At 37.1% G+C, this 24,968-nt stretch overlaps 1 protein-coding gene across 10 annotated transcripts in view; it reads left to right on the plus strand.

The window, feature by feature from the left end:
- Window positions 1-24,968, plus strand: part of KIF16B (kinesin family member 16B) — a 139,910-nt gene that overhangs the window by 65,057 nt on the left and 49,885 nt on the right. For 6 of the 10 annotated variants that reach the window (XR_008974054.1, XM_057423345.1, XM_057423347.1 and 3 more), the window contains exons 13-23: window positions 321-440; window positions 1,010-1,061; window positions 2,317-2,454; window positions 6,861-6,943; window positions 7,143-7,231; window positions 14,622-14,654; window positions 14,993-15,046; window positions 17,522-18,877; window positions 22,273-22,443; window positions 23,262-23,367; window positions 23,974-24,024. Coding sequence is in view for 9 of the 10 variants with exons in the window: in XM_057423345.1 (XP_057279328.1) it covers window positions 321-440; window positions 1,010-1,061; window positions 2,317-2,454; window positions 6,861-6,943; window positions 7,143-7,231; window positions 14,622-14,654; window positions 14,993-15,046; window positions 17,522-18,877; window positions 22,273-22,443; window positions 23,262-23,367; window positions 23,974-24,024 (2,253 nt within the window). In the remaining variant the exon portion in view is untranslated. The remainder of the gene's footprint in view (window positions 1-320; window positions 441-1,009; window positions 1,062-2,316; window positions 2,455-6,860; window positions 6,944-7,142; window positions 7,232-14,621; window positions 14,655-14,992; window positions 15,047-17,521; window positions 18,878-22,272; window positions 22,444-23,261; window positions 23,368-23,973; window positions 24,025-24,968) is intronic. The other 4 variants (XM_057423346.1, XM_057423344.1, XM_057423342.1 and 1 more) reach the window with 3 other exon arrangements.

Raw genomic sequence — 24,968 nt, forward strand, 5'->3', positions numbered from 1 at the left:
TTATGCGAGGTGGTACGTAGGTTGCTTTTAGACAACATTGCTTTGTTATGCTCTTGATTGATCTTCCTTATCTGGTATAATTCAGCTGTTTATCTGGTTTCTTTCAAATAACTCTTTGACAGATGTCCTGAACAGCAAGCTTGGAATGCTAAATGAAATTGCAAAAGTCACATTTAAAATGAGGAGAAAAAGAATCTGTGCTCTTTTTTGGGGGGGTTGTGATATTTCAGAGAATATGTTACATTAAATGTGGTCTAGAAAAACAAGGAAGATTGCTGCTTCTTGCATATCCTAATAAATTTTTTTTTTGTCCTTTACAGGAACAAACCTTGGCTCTGAGGAAAGAAGGGATAGGTGTTGTTTTAGATTCTGAACTGCCTCATCTAATTGGCATTGATGATGATCTTCTCAGTACTGGTATCATCTTGTACCACTTGAAGGTACATACATACCTGTATTTCAGTAGCCTTTATATGCCTTGTGATTTTGTTCAGTAGACAAATTGTAATATTAATTTTCTATCTAAAACTGGTGCTCTTTACATTTCTTCACTATAGTTAGAAAAGCTCATTATGTTTCTTGGCTATGTGAGGAAAGCTCTTACGAGGTTGCAACTGATTCAGTTAAAACATCTGTTAATTTACTTGTTTAGGTTTATCCTTAGGGTCAACTGGTTATCCAGAGGTGGATGTTTAATATTTGTGCACATGTATATGGTTTGTCATTCATCTTGTTATAAAGCTTGACTTGAAATCCAAATCTGGATTAATTGCCTCAAAACCACAAAGGTGGTTCTACACAGGATAGTTAAAAGTTGAATTTGCTAATAATAATATTGTATAGTAATTACTGTGAGAAGTTTCTAAAAATGCTGCCTCATTTTTTTTCATGTATGTGTAAACATGTATTTTGTTCAGGTTACTCTGAGAAAGAGGAAGAATAAATTATATCTGTCTTGGGGCAGAAGGGCGATTTAACTGGAAATAATGTGTGTTCCTCTCTTAAATAGGAGGGCCAAACACACGTTGGCAGAGAAGATGCTTTGACCGAACAGGATATTGGTATGGAATTTGGCATTTTTTAATGTTTTTTCTTCAGTTGTTTTTCCTTCTCCTAACGTCCCAATATGTGAACAAAGCTTCATGTATTTTTCTCTTTTTCAGTTGTCTTTGTGTTCTCGAGTATTTTAACGTTTAGAAAATTTGAGAGATGAATTATGTGGGATTTGCTTCAAAGAGCATGATTTCTCTAACAGCTTGTGGGCTTAAAATTTATGTATATTCATAAACTTGTTACTAATTTATTTCTTGCTTCTCTTGAAATAGCATCCTGTAAACACAGCATCCTTTTTCATGCAGCACCTGTCACAATTACTGCACAGTCATTCTCTTAACCTTTGTATAATGACAGGATTGTTGCATTGTTATATTGTTATACCTAAAGCAGTCCTTGGACTTGAGATCTGAGTTGAAGAAAATTCTGGAAGTTGGTAAAATATAGGTAGGCTGCTTCTACCGATTATCTTACTCAATTCTTATCAAAGCAACCAACTGCCAGACCTGGACTGCCCTGTCACATGTTGCTTGAAGGCAGTTTCCTTAAATAAACTGCATCCTTTTAATTCTCAGGTGACAGACTGAGAGTCAAGTAACTTAGTTTGGTAAATTTTGTTTGGTAAAAAAGTGTGGTGTATTTTTGTGGTCAAGAGATGCTTAAATTAAAATTTCTATATAGATTCCATTAAAGTAGCAAACTTGCATTCCTCTATGTTATTAAACAATACAGGTAGAGATAATCATACCTTAGTTTGAAGAAGAAATAGAAAGTAGCAGAGCTGTTTGATAAAAGGCCTGAATGTCATAGAACTTAAGAATCTTACTTTAGCCATTCTTGCTAGTCTACAATTGCAAATTATGTCCTGTCTTTTCAGATTTAAGCATGGTTGCTGTAAGGTCAAGAAGCTTTCATTATTACACAGTGAAACTGGTCCAAAAACCCTCTCTCTACAAATACATAAATTTTATTTTTCTGTTTTTTATTAGAAGGAAAAAAACATTTGCTGGACAGTGCCAAACTTAGGAGGCAAGAACATTGCATCAAAAAACCTAAAACCAACCCTTATTTCCACTACAATAAAACAACAAACAGGATCAACTTTAAGGTGTGCAGGATGCGATGAAGGAAAGAAGAAAACATTGTCCAGATAAAGAGAAAAAATAGTCTGTAGTGTAATGTGTCCTTAATAAATTAATATCAGCATGGTAATCTTGTTGTTTGTTTGGGACTAACTAAGTTGTTTTATTTCTTTGTGTTTAGTTCTTCATGGCCTTGATTTGGAAAGTGAGCATTGCATCTTTGAAAATCTTGATGGTACTGTGAATCTAATACCACTGAATGGGGCGCAGTGTTCTGTAAATGGTATTCAGATTACAGAGGCCACACACCTAAACCAAGGTATTACCTAGTATAATGTCATTTCTGGTTTTCTTTCTGGCAGCAGCACAAAAAAATCTCAGTGTATATAAAGGGTTACTGTTTACTTAATTTTAATTCCATGTCTTCTCAACTACAGCCCAAAAGCATGAGGAGAGCCACAGAGTTTTACCTGTCAGAGAATTGCCATGCGGTGAAAAAAATTCTTTACTAATTTCAGCCACTTCATAATCTTGAGCATGATTTAATAGTTACCCTTTGATTTCGTTCAACGTTTATATGTAAGGTGAGCTCCATGCCAGGTTGCTCAGGTTGCTGTAATATTAAGTAAAAGAATATTGGTCTCTATAGGACTAAAATAATGTTAGAGACACCCATGCCCGCTCCTTTGAGCTTCAGACCTGTCGTACTTAGCACTCTGTTGCCAAATCCTTTTGTACAGCAGGAGATTGAGCTGGAGTATCTGTTCACTGCAGCTGTAGGGAAATGACAGAAAGGGGAAGGCTAACTGTTATGGAGGAAGTTTAGAGAATTAGAATTTTAATATAAAAGCTTTAAAGTCTGGAAATGAAAAAGAGCTGGGAACAAAGGTGTATTGTGTTGGCCTGGAAGGGACTGGCTGACAAGTAATCTGGTAAGTGCTGCAGCAGAGAGCCAGGGTATTTTATCTTACAGGAGCACCCAGAATATCTTCCCATTTAGCAATGAGCTGAAGACCTGTTCAGGAGTGAGGCTGTGAAAACAATCTCACTTTATGTTCCCTAGAAGAAGCTTTCAGGGTAAGCTTATTCTACTGAAGGAAGACTGCTGTGTTGAGAAAGAGAAGTCTTGCATCTTTTCTGAACTCAAAGAAGTGCTTCAAAACTCTGCTTTCAGAAGGGAAGGAGTTTTGTTGTAGAGAGGAGACATTGATTTTGTAAAGTATCTTATTTCTTCATGCAGAGCAGAAAGCATATGCACTCATTTTTGTTGCAGATACTGGACGGCGAGGGGGGAAAGCAAGCTCCGTTCCCTTTGTCTTATGTTTGAGTAAATCCCACTGATAAGTTATTAGCAATAGGAACATTGACATTGATAGCAAATAACACTGTAAACAATAGAAACTGAGTTGCAGTGACTCATCTTTACTTTTCATTGCATTTCAAAGGCAGTAGAAGCTCAGCGTGCCTCAGAAGAAAGTAGGAGTTTGGATTCAGTTTCCCTCTTCCAGACATATGTAACAACTTGATTTTTGTACTGTGAAGAGCAGAAACATGATTTTTTCTTTTTCTCCTGAATTTCTGTCTAAAGAGGTTTTCGACTCAAAAGAAGGGGAAAGGGTTGCTCGGAGTAACTACATTGTGAAAAACAGCTGCATAAGCTGTCCTGTAGACCATGCGCCCAGACTGAGACTGAGAGCAAGGTGACAGCTCTGACATCAGAAGGGCAAAACTGATGAAATAACTAGTTTAACGACTTGTGCTCGATCCGTGCATCCTAAGCTTGTGCTAGCATTTAGTCTCACAGCAGGAAGTGCCAGCCTCCTTGAATGTCTGCTTTAGGTAATGCTGATTAACTGCTGATATATTTAAATGTTTCCGTTCGTCATTAATAACTGTTCATTTGAAAATGGGTGAAGTTTTTAGACTGGCATGGAGTTTACAAAAAAAAGAGGCATAGTAATTAATTACCACTTCCTTCTACAGATTGCTTCCAGCATTTGTGAATACAGGCTAATGTGGCCTTTTTGTTAAATGTGACTTACTACAGTATTTTATTTATTCTTAAGAACATGTGGTAGGACTTCTAGAGGTAACTGCGTTAACATTCACAATTAGAGTCTGTCTCTTATCTTTAATATATCCTCACTTTAAATCAAGTTTTCAGCTTTTTAAGCCAAAATGCCAACGCTTCGGTATTTAATATAACTTCCCGTTGCTTGCTTTTATACTTTGTTAATAAAAGAAAACAAAAAAAAAACCCTTAAAAATATAGAAGTGACTTTTAGAAGTTGGTAAGTTCTTACTTATAGGTATGGTTGTTTGCATAGTTCCAAAATATTGTTCTGTGTAGGCAAGATGCTTGATAACATTCAGCAGGCATTTATATCTATATATTTATATATGTATGCATGCATGCATGTATGTGTATATAATTTTTCTCCTTTGCTCTCTGGTCATTTATGTGTTGGAGCCAACCAGTTACATTGTGAAATCAGAGCTCCATAAATTATTAGGTTAGATGTAAGGAAGTTCTTCACTGTGAGGGTGGTGAGGCCCTGGAATGGGTTGCCCAAGGAAGTTGTGAATGCTCCATCCCTGGCGGTGTTCAAGGCCAGGTTGGACAGAGCCTTGGGTGACATGGTTTGGTGTGAGGTGTCCCTGCCTGTGGCAGGGGGGTTGGAACTGGATGATCTTAAGGTCCTTTCCAACCCTAACTATTCTATGGACTTTCTATGATAAAGTCTGTTTTGCTTAGCTTTTGTTGCTCTTGGTGCTCTCTGTATTTGACAAACCTTTATTCTTTGCCATTTAACATTCAAGGAGGATAAGAATTGTTGTTTACAGTAAATAAATGAAAAGCAAACCTCATAACAAATCCAATTCTGTTTCCATGACAATATTTACACTGCACTTCACACTCTTGCATTCTGATGGAGAGCTGCATGGCACAACAGTGGCCAATTGAACCTGGTGCTTAGGAAATATTTGACTGCAGGGTTTCATCCAGATTTTTTTTCCCAAAAGAGGCTTTGATGCTGATGCTTATTTAAGCTCTGCTAAGCGGGAAATAAGATTGGAGAGGTTTTTTTAATGATAGAATAACACCGAAGTGTTCATAGTACTAAAAGAGAAACTTAGGAGTTGTTCATATGATCTGTCATTGGGATTTGACTGTCATGTCCTTGCTGTTAAGCTTCTCTCTCCTGTTTTCTTTTAAATTCATGCAGTTAGGGACACATATATGTAACTGTATTCAATCTTAGATGTTAGGTAATTAATTAGAGTTCCTTCTACCTAGTAAAGTGGTCAAAAATGTTTACAATTTTTTTTTTATCTTCATTTGAAAGTAACTGAAGGAATTTCATAGAAATCCTCATTGTCAGAAAATCCCCCTTCAGGCAGTCATCATGGATAAATGTTTGGGACAACTGTGAGCATATGAAGCAGTGGCAGGCTAAAAACAGTTTTAGCCCTTTCACCACAGCAGTCATGGCCATCAGGGATCCCTTTTAGTATGCTCACATGAAAAGTACACCCAGCGCACTTGAAGGAAAGGTCATCCCATAAATTGGAGATCCTATCAGAATGACTTGCGATACAAACCTACATACAGATTTATGAAAGGTTATTCTTTTTAAGATTAGGCTGTTCATATGTTCCAAAGTTGAGTTGTGTATCAAGAAGTGATGTCGTCAACTTTAGGGCTTTTGCTGTTTATTTGCCAAGACTGGATGACCTTATTTAAGTTGGTATTCCTAGTCAAGCTAATTTTAAAGAGGAGCATTCCTTATTAAGGACAGCATTTCATTCTCAGACGGTAAGAATTTGTTTATAGTGAACAAGTGTTCTGAAGTGCAGTTTTTTCATACTGTGAGTGTAATGGAGACCTTTTTCTTCTTAGAAATGCCTCATACTGACTGACAAATAAATGCTTGATTCTATAGTTGCTAACTTGGAAGAATTCCATGTTATGTGACAGTAGTGAGACATCACTGACAATGCACTTCTTAGTAGGAAAGTATTAATTTTGGTGCCGTTGTCTTTAAAATATGATAAGAATTGCCCAGAATCTATTTGTGACCTGTACCTTAACTGATAAATACAATAATGCATGCGCCTTGAGCAATATGAATTATTCAAGGTTCTTCTCTCAGAAAATAGCTATTGGGTATAAAAGTCTAATAATCCCATTTTGAGTGACAATAAACTTCAGTGTTTCTCCAACATGGAGAAGGAAAAGGTAAGTGAGCATACAAATTATGGAGATGTGGAGCTTTTAGTGGAGGTGGATTCAAACCTGACTGCAGTAAGTAGTGGATGGACAAGTTTGTTCTTAGTCATATTTGTGGACATTCTTGTTGCAGCCGGTACCTACCGATGGCTTCCAAAGTAGCACTGTTGAAGAGTATACAGATCAAACTGAGGCAACTTTTCCTCTACCTATATTTATTCTTTAACTGAACTGCATGAACATGCTAGACCTTTGTGTGTGTAAACGTATGTGGTTTGTTTAATTTTTGTAAGTAGGAAAAGGAAGGAATAAATTATATAGTTCGGTTAGCATAGCTGTGGCCATGCATCATCATACACTTGAATTGTCAAAATGCATTTTCATTTTGTTCTTGCTTAATGCAGGTCTTTGCTTATATAGTCTGTCTGAAAAATTACGTGGCGTTTTCAGGTACAGAATGTTGTCAGTGAGTGGTGTTTATTTTTCTATATCAGGTGCTGTTATATTACTTGGAAGAACCAATATGTTTCGCTTTAACCACCCCAAAGAAGCTGCTAAGCTAAGGGAGAAAAGAAAGGTGAGGTTAAATCAGTGTTCAGTAAATTTAAACCTTTTCACAGTTTTCTTGGTCATATAGACATTCCTTGATTATTGTGGAATACTTTTTATTATTTGCTTCACATTCTTTAGTTATTATTTCACCAAGAGAGACAAAGGAAGAGTTTGTAAGCACATCAGTGTTTGTCTAATACATTTATTTTATGGTCTGTTGTTAGAGTGGACTGCTGTCTTCCTTCAGCTTGTCTATGACAGATCTTTCAAAATCCTGTGAGAACCTGTCAGCAGTTATGCTTTATAATCCAGGGTGAGTATATTCCCAAATGTGGTTGTTAAAATTCCAGCCATTCTTCATTTTATTGTTTTGTTCCAGATGTCAGTAATAGACAATATTTTGTTCTCAAGTTATGCTTGTTAAATAATGGGCTCCTGAATGAAGCCAGAACTTTTCAGAAATGTTACCTGAGCTATTCCATGCTAGAAAATGGGGTGAAGTGACACTGATAGACAGCTGTAGTAGCTGGAGCCCAGGAGACAGCATTTGCACTGTAGCAAGGCAGTTCAGCAGAATAAAACCATGGCGAATTTTACATTTACACTTTCTTCAGAATTATCTATTTTTCCTTAGAAAAATGCATTTTTAACTGAAAATTAAGATTTTTTTTTTTTTTTTTTTGAGTTTGTGTAATCATAGAATAGTCAGGGTTGGAAAGGACCTTAAGATCATCTAGTTCCAACCCCAATACAAGCATAAAAAGGCTGGGAAATCTATGTCTTACGTTCTCACTTACATACCTCCTAGCATGTGGCCAAGTTAGGGTGTGGAAAACAGTTTCATTGTAGTTACTATGACATAGACTTGCTTGTTGAGAGAGGCTGTTTTTAATATTTTTACCAGTGTTCTTAAAGTGATTTACAGAGAATTGATGGTGCTTTGTTCTGATTTTTTGTTTTCAATAGCTAGTGCCTGTGTTTTCAATTGAGTATGAGATGAGGCACTTTAACCACCTATGGGCTTTTGAAAAATTGGCTGTAAATTGAATTATAGCCTTGGATAGTGCAGCTTTATTCCCATGTTTTATTGTGGAGTTGCTCTTTATCCATTAGAATTTAGGAAGATTGCACAAGCAATAACTTCAAGTTAAACGTTTTAAATACAGCGAATGTGTAATAACACTGCTGCAAATGTGACTGTTACTCTTTTGCTACTGATCTACCTACAGAGATCTCAAGATGGTGAGCTAGTTGCTGATAAATTACATCTGTTTTCAGAGAGAGATGAGAGAGAAGAGCAAAAAATTATATATGTATTTTTCTATTTCTTTAGCTTTTCAAATAGTTCTGTCTAAAAACTTGTAGTGACAGTTTCTAGTATTATATTTTCTGGGTTCCTTGCTGTTGTTTGTTACCTCTGGTTATTGATCAGCTACCGTGAGCTTTTCCTTGACTAATAATGTTACTCTGCTACAATCCTGTTATAAATAATTGTGTTATACCGCACAGTATGGACTTGGACTTTGCAGTCAGCATAGAGTAGGACAGATTGTAACAGCACTGCTTCACTTCTGGTCCTTCAGAATTGCAGCAAAATATAATTGCATGGGCAAGGCCCAGTTGAAAGTGGGCTTAAGAATGATTTCCCTGTCCAAGGAGTTCTTACTCTTCAGATAATGCCAAATTGTATCTTATAGTGAAGGACTTTTCCCATAACATTTATCTGGGGAAAAAAAGAGAGTCTGGAGAATTGCTTGATTGTCTCTGATGGGATAGACTGCAGCAAATCCTACTTTTTCACTGATAAGTGTAGTGGACTGTAGCTTCTTTTTCCCTTATCAGTTCTACAAACATCTTACCTTGCTTTCCTGGAAATTGAACAGTATGAATAATAAAATGAAATTATCATACTATGCAGCATTTTTTAGAAATGCTGCCATTTTTCCTACCTAACGCTTCTTGTGACTCTTATTTTCTGTTCTTGGGTGTGATTATGAGAGCGTGGTTGCTTTTAAAATTGAGGATCAGATTAGGAGAAATACTCTTCATATTCCTGAACACTTCATGTCTGCGTTTTGTTAGACTGCAGACTGCAAGCAGAGGGTTAATTATTGATATTGTCCTGCTAGCCTGCATTCAATTAATCTTTGTGAACTGGCTTGCAGGAATAGATGCTTTGTCCTGCATAATTTGTAAACACAAGAAAGGATTATGCTTAAGGCTCACATTAAAGCAGGAATGTAGGTCTGCATGACTGTCACTTGTTTGTGATCAATAAATCTGAGGTTGATCCATAGATGCTGTACCGATTGCTCTACATATGTTTTCCTAAATAAGGAAGCTCATGGATTGTAGCATAGAATCTTTTGGGTTGGAAAGGACCTTTAAAGGTCATCTAGTCCAACCCCCCTGCAATGAGCAGGGACATCCTCAACCACATCAGATAGCTCAGAGCCTCGTCCCTGTCTTTCTTACAGGCCCCCTTTAGGTATTGGAAGGCTGCTCTAAGGTCTCCCTGGAGCCTTCTCTTTTCCGGGCTGAAAAAGCCCAAATCCCTCAGCCTGTCTTCATAGGAGAGGTGCTCCAGTTCTCTGAGCATCTTTGTAGCTCTCCTCTGGACTTGCTCCAAGAGGTCTATGTCCTTATGATGAGGGCCCCAAGGCTGGACACAGTACTGCAGGTAGGGTCTCATGAGAGCAGAGTAGAGGGGTAGAATCACCTTCCTTGACTTACTGGTCACGCTTCTTCTGATGTTTTAAGCTTCTCATGACCAATAACCTCAGCTTTTCATTCACCAATACTCCCAAGTCCTTCTAGGTGAGGGGATGCTCTCAAGCACTTCATCCCCAGCCTGTATTGATACGAGGTTTTGCCCTGACCCAGGTGCTGGACTTTGCACTTGGCCTTGTTGAACCTCATGAGGTTCATATGGTCCCATTTCTCAAGCTTGTCCAGGTCCCTCTGAGTGGCATCCTGTCCTGCAGGCGTGTCAACCGCACCACTCAGCTTGGTGTCATCTGCAAATTTGCTGAGGGTGCACTTGGTTCCATTTTCTATGTCATTGATGAAGATATTAAGCAGTACTATTCCCAATGGTTGCATATTCAAAATCTAAATCTTTACCCCTATCTTCAACTATGTTTAAAACAATAGCTGCCATGCCTAATAATACACATTGCCCATGCAGTGCAGAGGCAGGTGTCATCCTTAGGTCAGTGATTTACAAAAAAAACCAAGCCAAACAAAACCCAAACAAACCCCCAAACACCAGAAACCACAAAACAAAACAACCCCCAGCAAACCTCAGATACGTCTTCTTTACTGCTTTTGCAGTTGCTGCAAAGAGAAGGTAGGCTTTGCTGTTTGCACTGCAGTTAAGCTGAGCCCAGATCTTACAAATCAGTAGAAGAAAGCATCTTCCATACTTGATGCATCTTTAGGGCTAGCAATTGGGCAACAGCATCTTTTCAGCTTACGCTGGAGTTGGCAATTTTATATTTATGTTAATGCTAATACTGTTTTCTGTCCATCTCCTCCTTTGTGACAGCACAGGGGGGTTTCTGATCATACGGTGAGCTTGTCCGAAATGGATAATTCTGCAGAAAGTGTTACTTTAAGGAGAGCAAGTGGCTGGAGTCAGTGCAAATTAAAGAAATTAATACAGCAGACCCCAAGCATATAGGCTTTATTAATAACTCGAAGCCAATGGCACTGTATTCATAATGAGTTAGATGGCTTGCAGAAAGCTTGAGCTCTGTACTTCCAGCTAGGAACGCTGCTTAGCAAGTTCAGTGCTACAGTGGTAATTCTTCTGAGAGTGGTGATTGTGTTCAGGCTGGGTAGAACATTCAGTAAATCTGATGTCTGGCTATCAAAGGCAGGATATTTATAACCAAGGTGTTAGATGTGGGTGAGCATCTTGCTTCCTGGAGAGGTGCAGATGGAAAAGAATATCCTATAGTAAATTTGGGTTGTGTTTTTTTTTAGCCATGAACAATGCAGGATGTGGTCCTTTGGTATGATCCTTTATTGCTATAGATTGCAGTATCTATACTATCATAGTTTCTCATAACATAAGGTTGTAGAGCCCACCAGCAGTGTAGATTTAGATTCTGTTGCTGGCTCTCTGGGGATTTTTTGTGCAACCTCCGCAGCTGACTATCCTTCTGCCTGTTGCTGATTTAACTCTTTCAAGACCACCTTTTCTTCCAGTTTCAGTATTGATAACCTAAAGACCCATAGCTGAGTTTGCAATTTCTACAGCTTGCACTAAGCAGCTTGAAAGATCTAATGTCTTTAGCAGTCAATGGTAGAAGAGCCTGTGGGGTATTACTTTCAGTTGTTTTGAAAGAAGATGAATGATGGATCTTGCTTACTATATCTGTCTTTCCCATATGAAAATCAGCATTAATCTTTAATTGCGTTTTCAGATGGGTGGCCTTTGTGTGTGAATTTTGTGGTGTGGGTGTATGTGGTTTTTGTTTGGCTGTTGATTTCCCATATGTGGATATAGTTGCATAAATTTTTGGCTTAACATGCAAAATTCTTTGTTTTGCTTGTTCCCAGTCTTTGTCTTTAATCTGGTGTCATGCAACGCTGCTTCAGATAATAAGCTTTGGATAAAATAGAATATTGCACATAGATTTATGCTGAAGATTTAATTTGTGGACCTTTTGTAAACTGCATTATACTATAACTCTAAAACCACTCATGAGAAACCTTGGTTTTGTCATGGATTTAGCATAGGGGTTTTGTTTTGTTTTTTAACTAATCTCATAAATTATGCTACTGAATGGCATTGTAACATCTTTGTATTCCTGCCAGTCCTCAGTCTTTCCTAACAGATGTAGTACCAGATCGCACTTTTGTGCTGTGTAAATTAAGCTACTGTAGTACTGTGCTAGTAGAACTGACTTTCTTTCTCTGCAGCTTATCTACACTGCTTTTATCACTATATATGCCAGGTTTTCCAGGAAAATGGTGTCTATTTAATTCAACACTGATCAGATTAAGTTCCTTTGTGGTAGATCTACAAAAGAAGAAAGAGTGGATTCTAGTCTTTAGTATCTTTGTGTTTCTTTCTTTTTAATTTTCAAGCTTATACTTTTGTCTGTTCACAGTAGTGCTCACATTAATAAAAGGAGTAGAGGTTATGTGAAAAAGATTTTTATTACAGATAGACTAAACTGGAAAGCATCAGTCTTGCATCTGTGCTTTGTAAAACTGGCAGTGATTTGCTGTAGCCGGTGATTTCTTTGGTGATGCTGAGATTTATTTTTTTTGGCCTGGCTTCTTAACCCCGAATTCTCTCCTGTTGTCAAAGAACCTTGAGCCCATAACCAGTTTGAAGCAGATATTGTAGAGGTACTGGTCTCAAAAGTGGAGAATTCCTAAATACATTGAGAAAATAGGCAGCCAACTAAAGATGACAGGCATTATTCTTAGCCCTGGTGAAATAAAGGCAGCAGTGTGAGTGCCTTAGAGAACAGAGACACTGAATATCCTCATGGTAGCAGAGCCTTCAGTGGAGCTCAGACCTTCTTAGGCACCGTTGAATCTACATGACAGCAAAACACATGGCTGCACTAGCCCTTCTCTTCATAGGAGTATTAGCTTGTATAGAATGCATTAAATGTGCATTTTAAAATAGCTAGGTAGTGTCTGGAAGCTGTTGCTTGGATTGTTGCTGATGATCCATATTTGGCTTTGTGAAGTAGCCATTTTCACTGAAGAAAGGACCAGTTTTTCATAGTTTATTCCTCTTTCCTGAGCAACCTTTTGAGCACCACCAAGATTAATTTCAGTGTCAGGTGAACGTGATTGTCATGATACCCCTGTTTAAGGTGTTACAGACATTTCCTTAAAGAGAAAAACGCAGAGTTTTCACTAGTGACCTGTTTTGTGTGTCACTGATTGCTATGATGGCTCGTTTTTTTTTGTATCAGATCTCAAGCCAAAAGCTCATTACCATTTTTATGCTTATATAAAATATGCTTGCCAAATTATGTGTTTTATAGGACAGTCGAAATATTAGAAGAGTTTTGCTCTGGGTTTTGCACATTATGCTAGCCAGTCTGAAACATTTTACTTCATTTAAGGGTTAACCAACCATAGGAATACTTGAAAATCATCTTTGCCAACTGTGTAAGCAAAGATGATCTACATCTGACAGTGCTCAATGGACATCTGCATTTCCACAGAACAGAGCTATATTCCCCATGGTCCCTATTATTTTGGACAGAAGTAATGATGAATATAGTGGCATTTGTCAGCCAAGCCCTATGTAAGAAGTGATAATGAACAGCTTTGAATTCCAGAGGCAGACCACAGCCAAAGAGAGAGCTTATGAGGTATAGCTTAAAAAAAGAGGGTGAGGGGAGAACCAGAGCTCTTGGTAACCATTGAATTAAGCTTCTGCTTTCTGGAGTTCCTTTAAGATTGCTTTTAGTTCTCTTTCAACACTGTGTATTTTGCATTGTTGCTGCAGAAACTGTGATCATATTAGAAATACAAAGTTGTTGCCTTGTCTTCTTGTGCTGTAATGTCGAGATAGGACCTTTCCTAGCCATTGTCCTAATGCAGATGTGAAGGGACTGTTGGTGAAACATTTACATGAAAATTCTGAATATCTGGAGTTGTGTATAAAAAGTCTACATTTGCTTATCTCTTTGGAACTGTAGAAAGCATTTTTTTAAATGAATTTGTGAGAAATAGGCAAAAGTATAATCTGTTAAACTAGTCTTCAGAATCGCAGTGGTTGTAAAGATGCTTCTTGAGCATGTAGGAATCAAAGTTCATTTAAATTGAATTAGAAATGTGAGATGATTTTTTGCGTGTTTCCAAGGGCACTTCCTTTTTGCTGTATGCATGTGTATGATTTTAGAAAGAAATATTAAAAATACCTTATTTAAAAAAAAACCTGTCTACATAATTGTGGCCATGACAACTTCAGCTGCAGTTCATCATACCTGAAGTTAACTTGTGGTGCAGTCTTGCATTTTTTTAGTGTGTGTATGGCCTGTCTCCCTAACCTTTCAGGAGGCCTGAAATAAGTGGTTATTTGTGTATTTCGTTGAATATTTCAGTCCATATACAGGTTCTGTATGCTTTTTCAATATGTATTTTGAAAAACTGCCTTAAAAAAACTCCATAAATATGCAAAGGAAATTAAAGGGAGAGACTCCTGTACAACGGTAATAAGCTGATATTAAAAATGACATAAAATACTCTCCCGTAATTATTCAGAACCTCATCAAATGAAATATATTAAAATCTCCAATTAGATAAATGGTTTGAACTGTGTTATGTGCTTGAATGTTGCACTTTGTAGGAAGGTTGCCCTGATTAACACCATGGTGATGTTTGGGTCCTTTTCTTGGAAGGAAAAGGAAGAACAACTACAAGCATGCCCTAGCATGATTTTATACCTCTTTTCCTTCTCAGAAGTGGCCAAGTTAATAAACCATAGGATGATGAGCATCGGTTTAACCATTACTGACATTTCAAACACCTGTTTAGAAAGAATAATTATTTAAGTTTTACTTGTGAGTTATAATGTGATGAATGTTCTATGGAACTAACAACTTTAACATCTAATAATGCAAACTGTTGTTGACTTTTAAGTATTCTGTACTGCTAATATGTTCTTTCTATCAATTCCTTTCTTAATTGATCGCTCCGTTTCCCCCTGCCTCCAATGGCAGTCTTTTCCCTGTAAAAGGACCGATCTGTCTAAGGTAGAGAAATTCAATTTCTATGTATTGATTCCTATGCCTGCATGTAGTTAACTTGCAGAGGCTATGCTAATCATTTATCAGTCTTGTTTAACTTTTTAAATATTTCCCTCTGCCCCCCAGAAGTTCATTTACTTTTTGTTTCTACTTGTGTCAGCATGTTACCTAATTTGTAACTCTAATGGAGATATTTTTTGTTCTTGTGGAAAGTAGTTTTATATAACTTTCGATTTGTACCACTGTTACAAACAGACATTGAAATGCTTTGTATCTTCCTATTTTTTGGGATGCTCAGGAAATAATAATCTTGTAACTGTGTTCTTTATTTGTTTTTAAATCAGGCTGGAATTTGAGAGACAACAACGGGAGGAGCTTGAAAAATTAGAAAGTAAAAGGTAACATTCTCTGTGGTCTTTATATGTGTGTATATGGATATATACACATTATAAACTCATTTAAATCATTTATTTGGAGGCATGGTGTTACTCAGCAAGCAGAAGATCTGGATATAAATAATTCTATTTTGTTTTGTTATCTATGAAGATTCTGGTTTTATTTTCTTGAACTGTCCGTTCTCACTGATTAGTGAAAGATAGCCAACTGTGATCTTTAGCAAAGAAAATACGAAACATAAAGGTATGAGGAAGATGGAATATACAAATGTAATATATTACTCTTAATTTTGATGGTGTTATTTTAAAGGATAGAATCATAGAATGGTTTGGGTTGAAAAGGACCTGAAGATCATCTAGTTCCAATCCCCTGCCATGGGCATGAGCACCTCACACATGGACAGATTGCTCAAGGCCTTGTGCAACTTGAACACTTCCAGGGGTGGGACATTCAGTCTCTTTGGGCAACCTATTCCAGAGCCTCACCACTCTCACAGTAAAGAATTTCTTCCTTGTATCTAAGCTACATCTCCCCTGTTTAAGCTTGAACCTGTTGCCCCTTGTCATATCACTGCAGTCCCTGATGAAGAGTCCCTCTCAGGATGTCAAATTACATTCTTTATTCATATCTTTTTCTATGGTTTAGTTGCCTTTGGTTTGAATCTTGATAGGAAAAGTTCATGTTATGAACTCTGCTTCTCTTAAATCGTGCTGCTGGTATGGGTATACCAGTCACACTCATAGAATCATAGAATAGTTAGGGTTGGAAAGGACCTTAAGATCATCCAGTTCCAACCCCCCTGCCATGGGCAGGGACACCTCACACTAAACCATGCCACCCAAGGCTCTGTCCAACCTGGCCTTGAACACTGCCAGGGATAGAGCATTCACAACCTCCCTGGGCAACCCATTCCAGTGCCTCACCACCCTTACAGGAAAGAATTTCCTTCTTATATCCAACCTAAACTTCCCCTGTTTAAGTTTTAACCCGTTACCCCCTGTCCTGTCACTACAGTCCCTAATGAAGAGTCCCTCCCCAGCATCCTTATAGGCCCCCTTCAGATACTGGAAGGCTGCTATGAGGTCTCCACGCAGCCTTCTCTTCTCCAGGCTGAACAGCCCCAACTTTCTCATCTTGTCTTCATACGGGAGGTGCTCCAGTCCTCTGATCATCCTCGTGACCTCCTCTGGACTTGTTCCAACAGTTCCATGTCCTTTTTATGTTGAGGACACGAGAACTGCACACAATACTCCAGGTGAGGTCTCACAAGAGCAGAGTTAGAGGGGCAGGATCACCTCCTTCGACCTGCTGGTCACGCTCCTTTTGATGCAGCCCAGGATATGGTTGGCTTTCTGGGCTGCAAGCACACACTGCCAGCAAATGTTCATCAGAATGTTATTTCAAAATCAGTTTGAAGTACAAAGGAGGTATTGTTGTCAGCAGGCAAACTGAGCTGACTGTTCTGGCTCATCATGCCTGCTAAGGTTTCAGAAGTAATAGCTCTCACCTTATTGCAGATCGCAGCATTGATTAGATTCATAACCTCAAAGACACTTTCTGCCATCTCCGCTGTAGACTGTTTGCTCCATTTTGAAAGAGCTTTTATATACTTCAACTAAGTTAAGTAAACTCAGAAAAACCCTGACAATCTGAAGCATTAGAAGATATTATTCTAATTAATATGATTAAATGGTGCAACAGAATCACTGATGTTTATCCTCTTTGTTACATTTATAGGACTTGAATTCAGATTGTGCTGAAGTTGTTTTGCTTGTCCTTTAATTTATTTGTCTTTAACTTCAAACAAAACAAACAACTGGCTTGCAGGTTGTCTCTACATGTATTCAGGTGATTCTATGACAAGGATAATAGTGACCTTCAAGTCTCAGTTTATCCTCATTTAGAATGCACTAGAACCTTTGAAAGAGAGATTGCATAGGGTATCATGGTTTGTCTTAAAGTAATTTGTCTCTCAAATACATCTGTTCCTAATCTTATAATTCTGGTTATCAATAATTCAGTTGGGTTCATCTAAAGCAACAATGTTGTTTTAATTCATCTGTTGACTTGAATTTGGTGAGGCAAATTTCTGATCAAGTCGTTTTATGCGAGTTTGTTTATACGAGACTGTATTTATATATAAAAATACATATTTTTCCTCTTCACTGTATGTGTTTATGTGTTCTATGATTATTTTTATTGGATTTGACAGAATTAATAGAGTCTTATTTTCTACTAACATTAGTGCTATATAACATGTCTTCCTTTAGCTTCATATATCCAGAACATTTAATGTTGAAGTGCACTGAGTCTCTTTACCATTTGTCTCATGCATTGAGTCACTTCCAAGCAATGTAAGATCTTAACCTGCAGCAAAAGAAAACTATTAAAAAAAGCATTATACATACTGCAAAGTCCTTATCCAAGCCTTTTTAACTTTCAAGTTTCAAGTATTGCATGTAATTTTTTTACTGTAGGAAGCAAATAGAAGAGATGGAAGAAAAACAAAGGTCTGACAAAGCAGAACTTGTAAGAATGCAGCAAGAGGTAGAATCACAACGCAAAGAGACAGAAATAGTACAGCTGCAGATTCGAAAACAGGAAGAGAGTCTGAAACGGAGAAGTGTTCACATTGAGAGCAGGTTAAAGGATTTGCTGGCTGAAAAAGAAAAATTTGAAGAAGAGAGATTACGGGAACAACAGGAGATAGAGCTTCAAAAGAAAAAGCAGCAGGAAGAAATTTTTGCCCGAGTCAAAGAGGAGTTGCAGCGACTACAAGAACTTAATCATAATGAAAAAGCAGAGAAAATGCAGATTTTCCGTGAGCTAGAAAGGCTTAAAAAGGAAAAAGATGAACAGTATATTAAGCTGGAATCAGAAAAAAAGAGACTTGAAGAACAAGAAAGGGAGCAGGTGATGCTGGTGGCTCATCTAGAAGAACAGCTTCGAGAGAAGCAGGTCATAATAGAGCTCTTGAAAAGAGGGGATGTACAAAGAGTTGAAGAAGAGAAAAGAGATCTTGAAGATATTAGAGAATCTCTTTTGAAAGTCAAGGAGGCCCGATCTGAAGGTGATGAAAAATGTGAAGAGTTAGAAAAAGCCCAGCATGATTTTGTAGAGTTTAAAAGGAAACAACTGGAACAGTTGACTATTTTGGTGAAAGATTTAGTTCAACAAATGGATCACCTAGAAAAGGAAATAGCAGATGAAAGAAGAGCTCTGGAACACTTAAAATTTATACACGAAGACCATTTGAATCTCATGAGAGATGATGAAAATTTTGTGGATGCTGTACTCAAGGCTGAAGAAGTTGAAAAGATAAAGTCGGCGGAATACAGGCTCCAATCCAAAGTGCGCCAGCTTGGGTACCTGAAGAGTAGTCATTTGCCAGCTCTGCTGGAAGAAAAACAAAGAGCTTCTGAAGTCCTTGATAGAGGCTTGTTAGGGTTAGATAATACTCTCTATCAAATAGAGAAAGAAATAGAAGAAAAAGAAGAGCGGCTTGCCCAGTATAGAGCTAGCACAAATCAACTGCAGCAGCTTCAAGAAACCTTTGAATTTACAGCCAACATAGCTCGTCAGGAAGAAAAGGTACGGAAAAAGGAAAAAGAAATCCTTGAATCAAGGGAAAAGCAGCAGAGAGAGGCACTGGAGCAAGCTGTTGCCAAGTTAGAAAGGAGGCACTCTGCTTTGCAACGTCGTTCAACAATAGACTTTGAAATCGAAGAGCAGAAACAGAAGCTTGCCACCTTGAACAATAGCTGCAGTGAACAGGCAGGTCTGCAGGCTAGTCTAGAAGCTGAGCAGAAAGCCCTCGAACAAGACCGGGAACGGTGAGTGTTGTGGTGGCTTCTGTTTGTTAGAACCTATCCACTAAAAGTGAATCAATTTATACCTTAGATGTTGAGAGAGTGACTTGTTCTGTGTCCCAGTATTTGAGTTTCTTGATGAGTTTCAAGTAGTTTACCCAGAATGGAGGCTCTGTATTGCTTCTTAAAGGATTCTTGCTCGCTCTTTAATTTCTGTTGTGTTCAGATACTTATCCCATCCTCGGCAGTATAGTATTTGCATTAGCCATCACAGTACTTAAATGGTTTTACCTATTGAGAAGGGACTGCCAACCTTATGTTCTGCCCTTAAGAATGTTTTTCTCTTAAGATATTGATGTACTACATTTTGTTTCTTTATCAGAGATGAGCTAGATGTTTGTTCAAGATTTTCAGACTGATAGTTATTACAGTAGATTGCCAACTGTTTCAGCTGATGATGTACTGAACGCTTCTCTTTTTCAAAATAAACAGGTGTTTAATTTTTTGCTATTAGTTTCAGGGCTGAATAAATAGAGTAACCATCCTACATCCATGTAAAATTTGATGGTGTTTTTTAAGCTTATTGCAATATTATACCGAGCCTTTAATACAGCCTCATGTGATGACAAACCCTTTTAAGTACAGAAGCAGTATCATCAGTTATACACATATCTGGTAACATAGCCTTCAGCCTATGTATGGAAGGCTCAGAGAAAAGTGATTCAGGTAAGGAAGGAGCATTCTACGAGGAAGAAGAGACCTTTTGTTTTAATTTTAGCCTGAGCAAAAATCCACTGGGATCAATACATTTAACCCATGCAGTATGGAAAAAGGCCATGATTGCCATCTTTAAATGTGTTATCTAGTTTGCTAATACTAGAGCTTTGAAACCTGTGATTATTGATGAAACAATGACGTTTTTTCTTGAGGTAGCATTTATCACTTGCTTTTTTAATATTCCAGTAATTATCTGACTCTTCTTCCGTAAGCCCTTCAAACAGATGCTTCATTAGAAAAACAACCTAAAAAAAGAAACTTGCCTATAGCCAAATTGAAGAGCTCTTCTGTATCCTTTTCCTTTTAAACCATTGTCAGAATAGTTCCTTTCTATACCCTGTGTAGAGGTCACTTTTTCATAGCTACATTATGTGGATTTTAGTTAAGCATTTTCAATAGTGATGCATCATTTTGTTGTGGATATTGCCATTATTTTTCAAAATTGCCTTGAACACAAACACCTCGTTTTCTGCTCTAAGCATCTCACTTGACTGAAGTCAGCTGTAAACAACTGGAGTTTCCACAAAAAGAGCCCACACTAGATTGCTGGCTTGTGTGATAAGTAAAAAAAAATACATTGTCAGCTGGAGGACTGAGGTTTAGAAAAGATACCAAGGAAGTGGAAAGGTCTCTTTTTCTTTCCCTTTTGATTTTTTTTCTTGTTTACTTGAAAGCCCTCTTGCACAAACTGAATAAAACTTTGAAGTCTTTCAGTCAATTGCCCAGGGGCCTGAAAAATTCAATTCAGAATGTTTTTACGAATGTTGAGGCACAAGAAAATCTTAAGATACATGATAGTATGTTAAACATTTCAGGCTGCTTATCACTGTTCTGTTTGAATTTCCACTGCACCGTACACAATGTCTTTGATGCTATAGTAAGCGTATGAATTTTATGTTTCTTATTGTTTATCTAGATACCATTATGGGATGATGTGCTCTCTTCCAGAACAGTGTTAACTCTCTGAAAAGGTTTAAATGTAATATTGATTTGAAATGCTTTATTAGTATAAGTGCATCATAACTGGATAAAATGGTGGGTTTTTACAGTTTAAATGGTATGTTAGATTAAATTCTTTCACCTTCAGGGATGACCCCCAAAATGATAATTTGAAGTTAACTTATACTGGAATAGTACATATATGTTTTGTCTTTAATGGCAGAGGTTTGGGGCAATAGAATTAACATAAAGCAACTTTAAAGTCTTTGAAACAACAGGATGTATCACTCACAAGTGCCAAGGTGCAGTTTAGTGTATTTACTGGTGGATGCATCACATGGCTGGATAAGTTTATAGCTACAGGAAGCGATATCTTTTGGTAGTAGGATGTTTACCTACAAATCAAGAGATAAGCTTTTTTCCTTTAATATAATTCTGATTTTTGTGGTTAAATTGATTTTCCATAGATGCAGTCACTCTCTTATATGCATCAGCCATCTCCTATCCGGTTTCCCTCAGGATGCAAGATTGTTTTGCTGCTAATCAAAAGAAACAGATAGCTTCTGGCAGTGCTGCAAAGAGTACTCTAAAAATGAAGTAACAATTCAGCCTGCTTTACTCTAGTTGAAGCCTCAGCAATTGTTATCACTTCAATTTTCTGTTTTAACCTCCAGGATGGAATAAAGTCATTGTAGCGTTTTACTTCAGTTTAGATGCATGCACTTGTAGGGTAAGTGGTAGAATCCCAGCTTTGCCTAGTTTCACCTGCTTTTGCAGGAACTTCTTTTCTTTTATTCTTAAATTTTCAAGTAACCTCTAGAAAAATAATTACCTTTAGAGACAAAGTTTGTAATGGAAACTGGGAAGGTTATTACCGTGTTACAAAACTAACCTTAGCCACATTACAAGTGAAGTGTGTTCTGCAGCTTACTTCATTATAATACAGTTTAATTTGACTAAGTGATAAATATTGCAAGAAGTGCTTCTTGCTTTATACTAGGTGCGTCAGGCATTTTCACTTAAAAATCCAGGCTCCAATTTTACATATTCTGTGCATAAATCTGTCTGGTAGGACATTTATTTGTTAAAGTGAGGAGGTTTTCTTTCAAAAGATGATTTATTAGGTATATATAAAATAAATGCTAGATGTTTTATTCTGTAAGTCAACTTTCAAAAACAGATACGCAGACTGAGGGAAGAACTGGAAAATAAGATTCATGTGTGTAGTACACAATCTAAAGATTTTCTTACAAATATCTTTTGCCACCTCCTTGGTTTAGGTTGTTTTTTCGTTTCAGATTATTGCTGTATTTTGAGCTTATAATATTTTCTCCCCCCATTTGTTTGTTTACTTCACGCTGGAAACTAGTAACTGAGGCCATTGACAGAGTTCTGTAATGAGGAGAGTTTATTCAAGTGATCATAATAGATAGGTTAAGTCTTAATAGTCTTAATATTTAATGTGCTGAGTTAGATACCTTTTGTATTGGAAGCTATTAAGTTTTATTTAACAGTACTGCTGCTGTAAAGTGTTTTTGAGCTGTGTCTATTTTCCTGTCTAAATGTGCTTGAAGAAAAATTAGGATTTTTACATGTTCATAAATATGAATATCTACAATCTTACATGTATCCCAGAGTAAGTACAGTACTTCATGTAAGAACTGTGGGAATCAACTCTAAATCAAAGCAAATTACATTTTAAGATCTCTTTATAGCCTGGACCAGGAAATCCAGCAGCTGAAGCAAAAAATATATGAGGGTGATGGTGGTCAGAAAGGAAATCATGGCACATTAGAAGAGAGACTCTCCCATACCACCTCCCCTACCACTCCAACAAGGCTACAGCCACCTGCTGCACCGCTAGTTGATGATAGGTAGGTAACCTGCATTTCTGCACTGCTTTGGTAAGAATGCAAACAATAGCTTTAGAAAAGAAATATCCTGAAAGATCGTTCTGCTATGGTTGGTTATTAATTTAATAATGTAATTGTACTTAACTAGTCTGGAAATAAAGTTCATTTGCTCTATTTTACTTTAATAACCAACAGCCTGATCTGTTGCTTATGTGCTGTTTGTTTTAGAATAGAGGGTTGGAAAACTTTTGGATAAAATGTATTTAGGTTTGTGTTATGTTTACAGTTAGTTACTTGCCTATATGGTACTCCTCTATATATGCTTAAAGCAGCAAAGTAAATTAAATTGCCTTCAGCCTTTTTTAATAGCCTGGTATCACTTAAAATCTATTTGATATCCTTTCTTTTTACGCATACATGAAGTTGTTAGTATCAACTCTTGAAGCATTTCTTCTGTTTGAAGACCAAACCTTTGTTAGTCCAAGTTGCCATGATAAAAGTGATAAAAGCAAACCATTAAGTAACTAAAGTTGCCACCTCAGTCTTCTATTTCTTCTTCTGTGCATTAACCGTCAATGCCACTTGTATGTACAGCTGTATGCATAGTAGTGGCTTAACCATTAAATTGTGATAACAAATCATTAACCTTTGCCTGTTAACTGAACACTTGCTCAAAAGTCCATATTCCATAAGGAGGGATAAAACTGGTCTAACGTTAAGCCTGCTAATTAAGACTTGTGCAGGATGTAGGGTTCATAAGCATTTCAGAGAGCCCTTTAGCCTTTCTTGATTTTTATCTAACAATGTACTTCCCCCCTGCTCCCCACTATACCTTGAAGGATAAATGCCTTTATTGAACAAGAAGTGCAGAGAAGGCTCCAGAATATTCATCATAAAGCTGAGGATAATGATGTTAGCCTATCCTGGTCTACTGAAAGTTTAAAGGTGAGCAGAGATGGGTAGGAGATCCTGTCTTCCATGCACCTTGTGTAGCCACTTGTTCGATATTGTTGTTCAATAATTTTCATCTTTGCCTATACTTACTTGAATTTGATTTACCAAACAAAGTAACCAGTAAATGAGGGATCATAGAGTTATAGAATGGTTTGGATTGGAAGGGACCTTAAAGATCATCTGGTCCCAATCCCATTGGTTTTAGATTTGATAGCCTTTATTTCCCCTAGTGGCTGTTTTATGTTGTATTCCTTTTTTTTTTTTTTTACAGGAAATGGTGTGTAAATGGCAATAGAAAGCTTGCAGATAAAACAAATATCTTTAATTTATGTCTGTAAAATACCGTGATAAAATTCCATCCAAGAAGAACAGTAATTGTGTGTACTTGCAAACAAATTCTCGTTTAAGAACTGGTAATCTAATCAATCCAAAGACTGGGTTGACTGACTTCTAAGCCTAGTGGTTTAATAAATATTAAGAAGAAAATAGTTATTTGTGGCTATTAAAAAGAATGTCTCTTACTACGAGTACTTTTAAATGAACTTACACAGGAAAGGCACTCTTTTTAATAATCACCTGTACCTTTTTTGTTCTTAGGATAATGAGAGGCTTAATAATGGCACTCTTCAACGCAAGCTGAAGTACGAGGTAGGTCATAATTTGTCAGAATGAAGTAGTTGTCTTAAATTATGGCATGCCCTGTAATTAAGTTTCTTAATGTTTAGCTGCATAATTAGAATTTTGAATTCACAGGCAAGATTAATGGCTTAAAGAGGCAGCAATGCATTTTGTCAGCTGGAATTGATTTTTTTTTTCAGATTTGGCATAGCTTTTTCTTTGTTTGGAAGGTGTGATGTTACTGTGAATCTTTCTTCCTTGTTTTGTCACAGTTCTTAATTTGGAACAGTATCCCTTTCCTGATTTTTAGAGGATAAAAGCATTTAGTGATGAGAGATTATCTGAATTCAGAATAACACTTCACATTTTTGAGTCACAATGAACTATGAGTGTGTCTGTAATACTAGCAAACAGCATCGGGTAAGTTTGCCTTTGTCATGGAGGATTCATATGTGTATTTTCAAACCAAGGCTTAGGCCCCTCCCACCATATTTGGTTGCCTAGCTTTTACTTGGAACATGGTTAATTACTTGTCTTGGTGTGTAAATCCTAAGTACCTTTATGGATTTAAACCTTCATAGTAGCAGGGTCGCAACACCTCTAATTTGATCTTTTTTTTGGCTTTTACACTGTTATTTTTGAACAGTGTTGGACTTCTTACGCTATTTTGGATAGTACAGGATTAGTTTTTTGTGCATGTGTGGAAAATACTAAAGGGTTTATAAATTTCTGTGTCACCCTTTGACTTTCCTGTGTTTTTTGAGTACAGAAAATATAAACTGAGTGAAATGGATACTGTAAAAGAAAAAGCAGTGGTGAGCTGGGAAGATAAAGCATTCCTGAATCAGACCTCAATCATTTCTGCTGGATTTTCTCTCTCCGATTTCGAGAGACTGTACAATGATTGTATCAGTTTTGAATGATTGTACAAATCTAATCAAAATCAATCCTCGATTTAAGAAATGTTCAAATCA

Source organism: Pezoporus wallicus, unplaced genomic scaffold (genome assembly GCF_028554395.1).
Source record: "Pezoporus wallicus isolate ANWC-B61680 ecotype Strahan unplaced genomic scaffold, APGP_CSIRO_Pwel_v1 contig_4191, whole genome shotgun sequence".
NCBI classification, from domain to species: Eukaryota; Metazoa; Chordata; class Aves; order Psittaciformes; family Psittacidae; genus Pezoporus; species Pezoporus wallicus.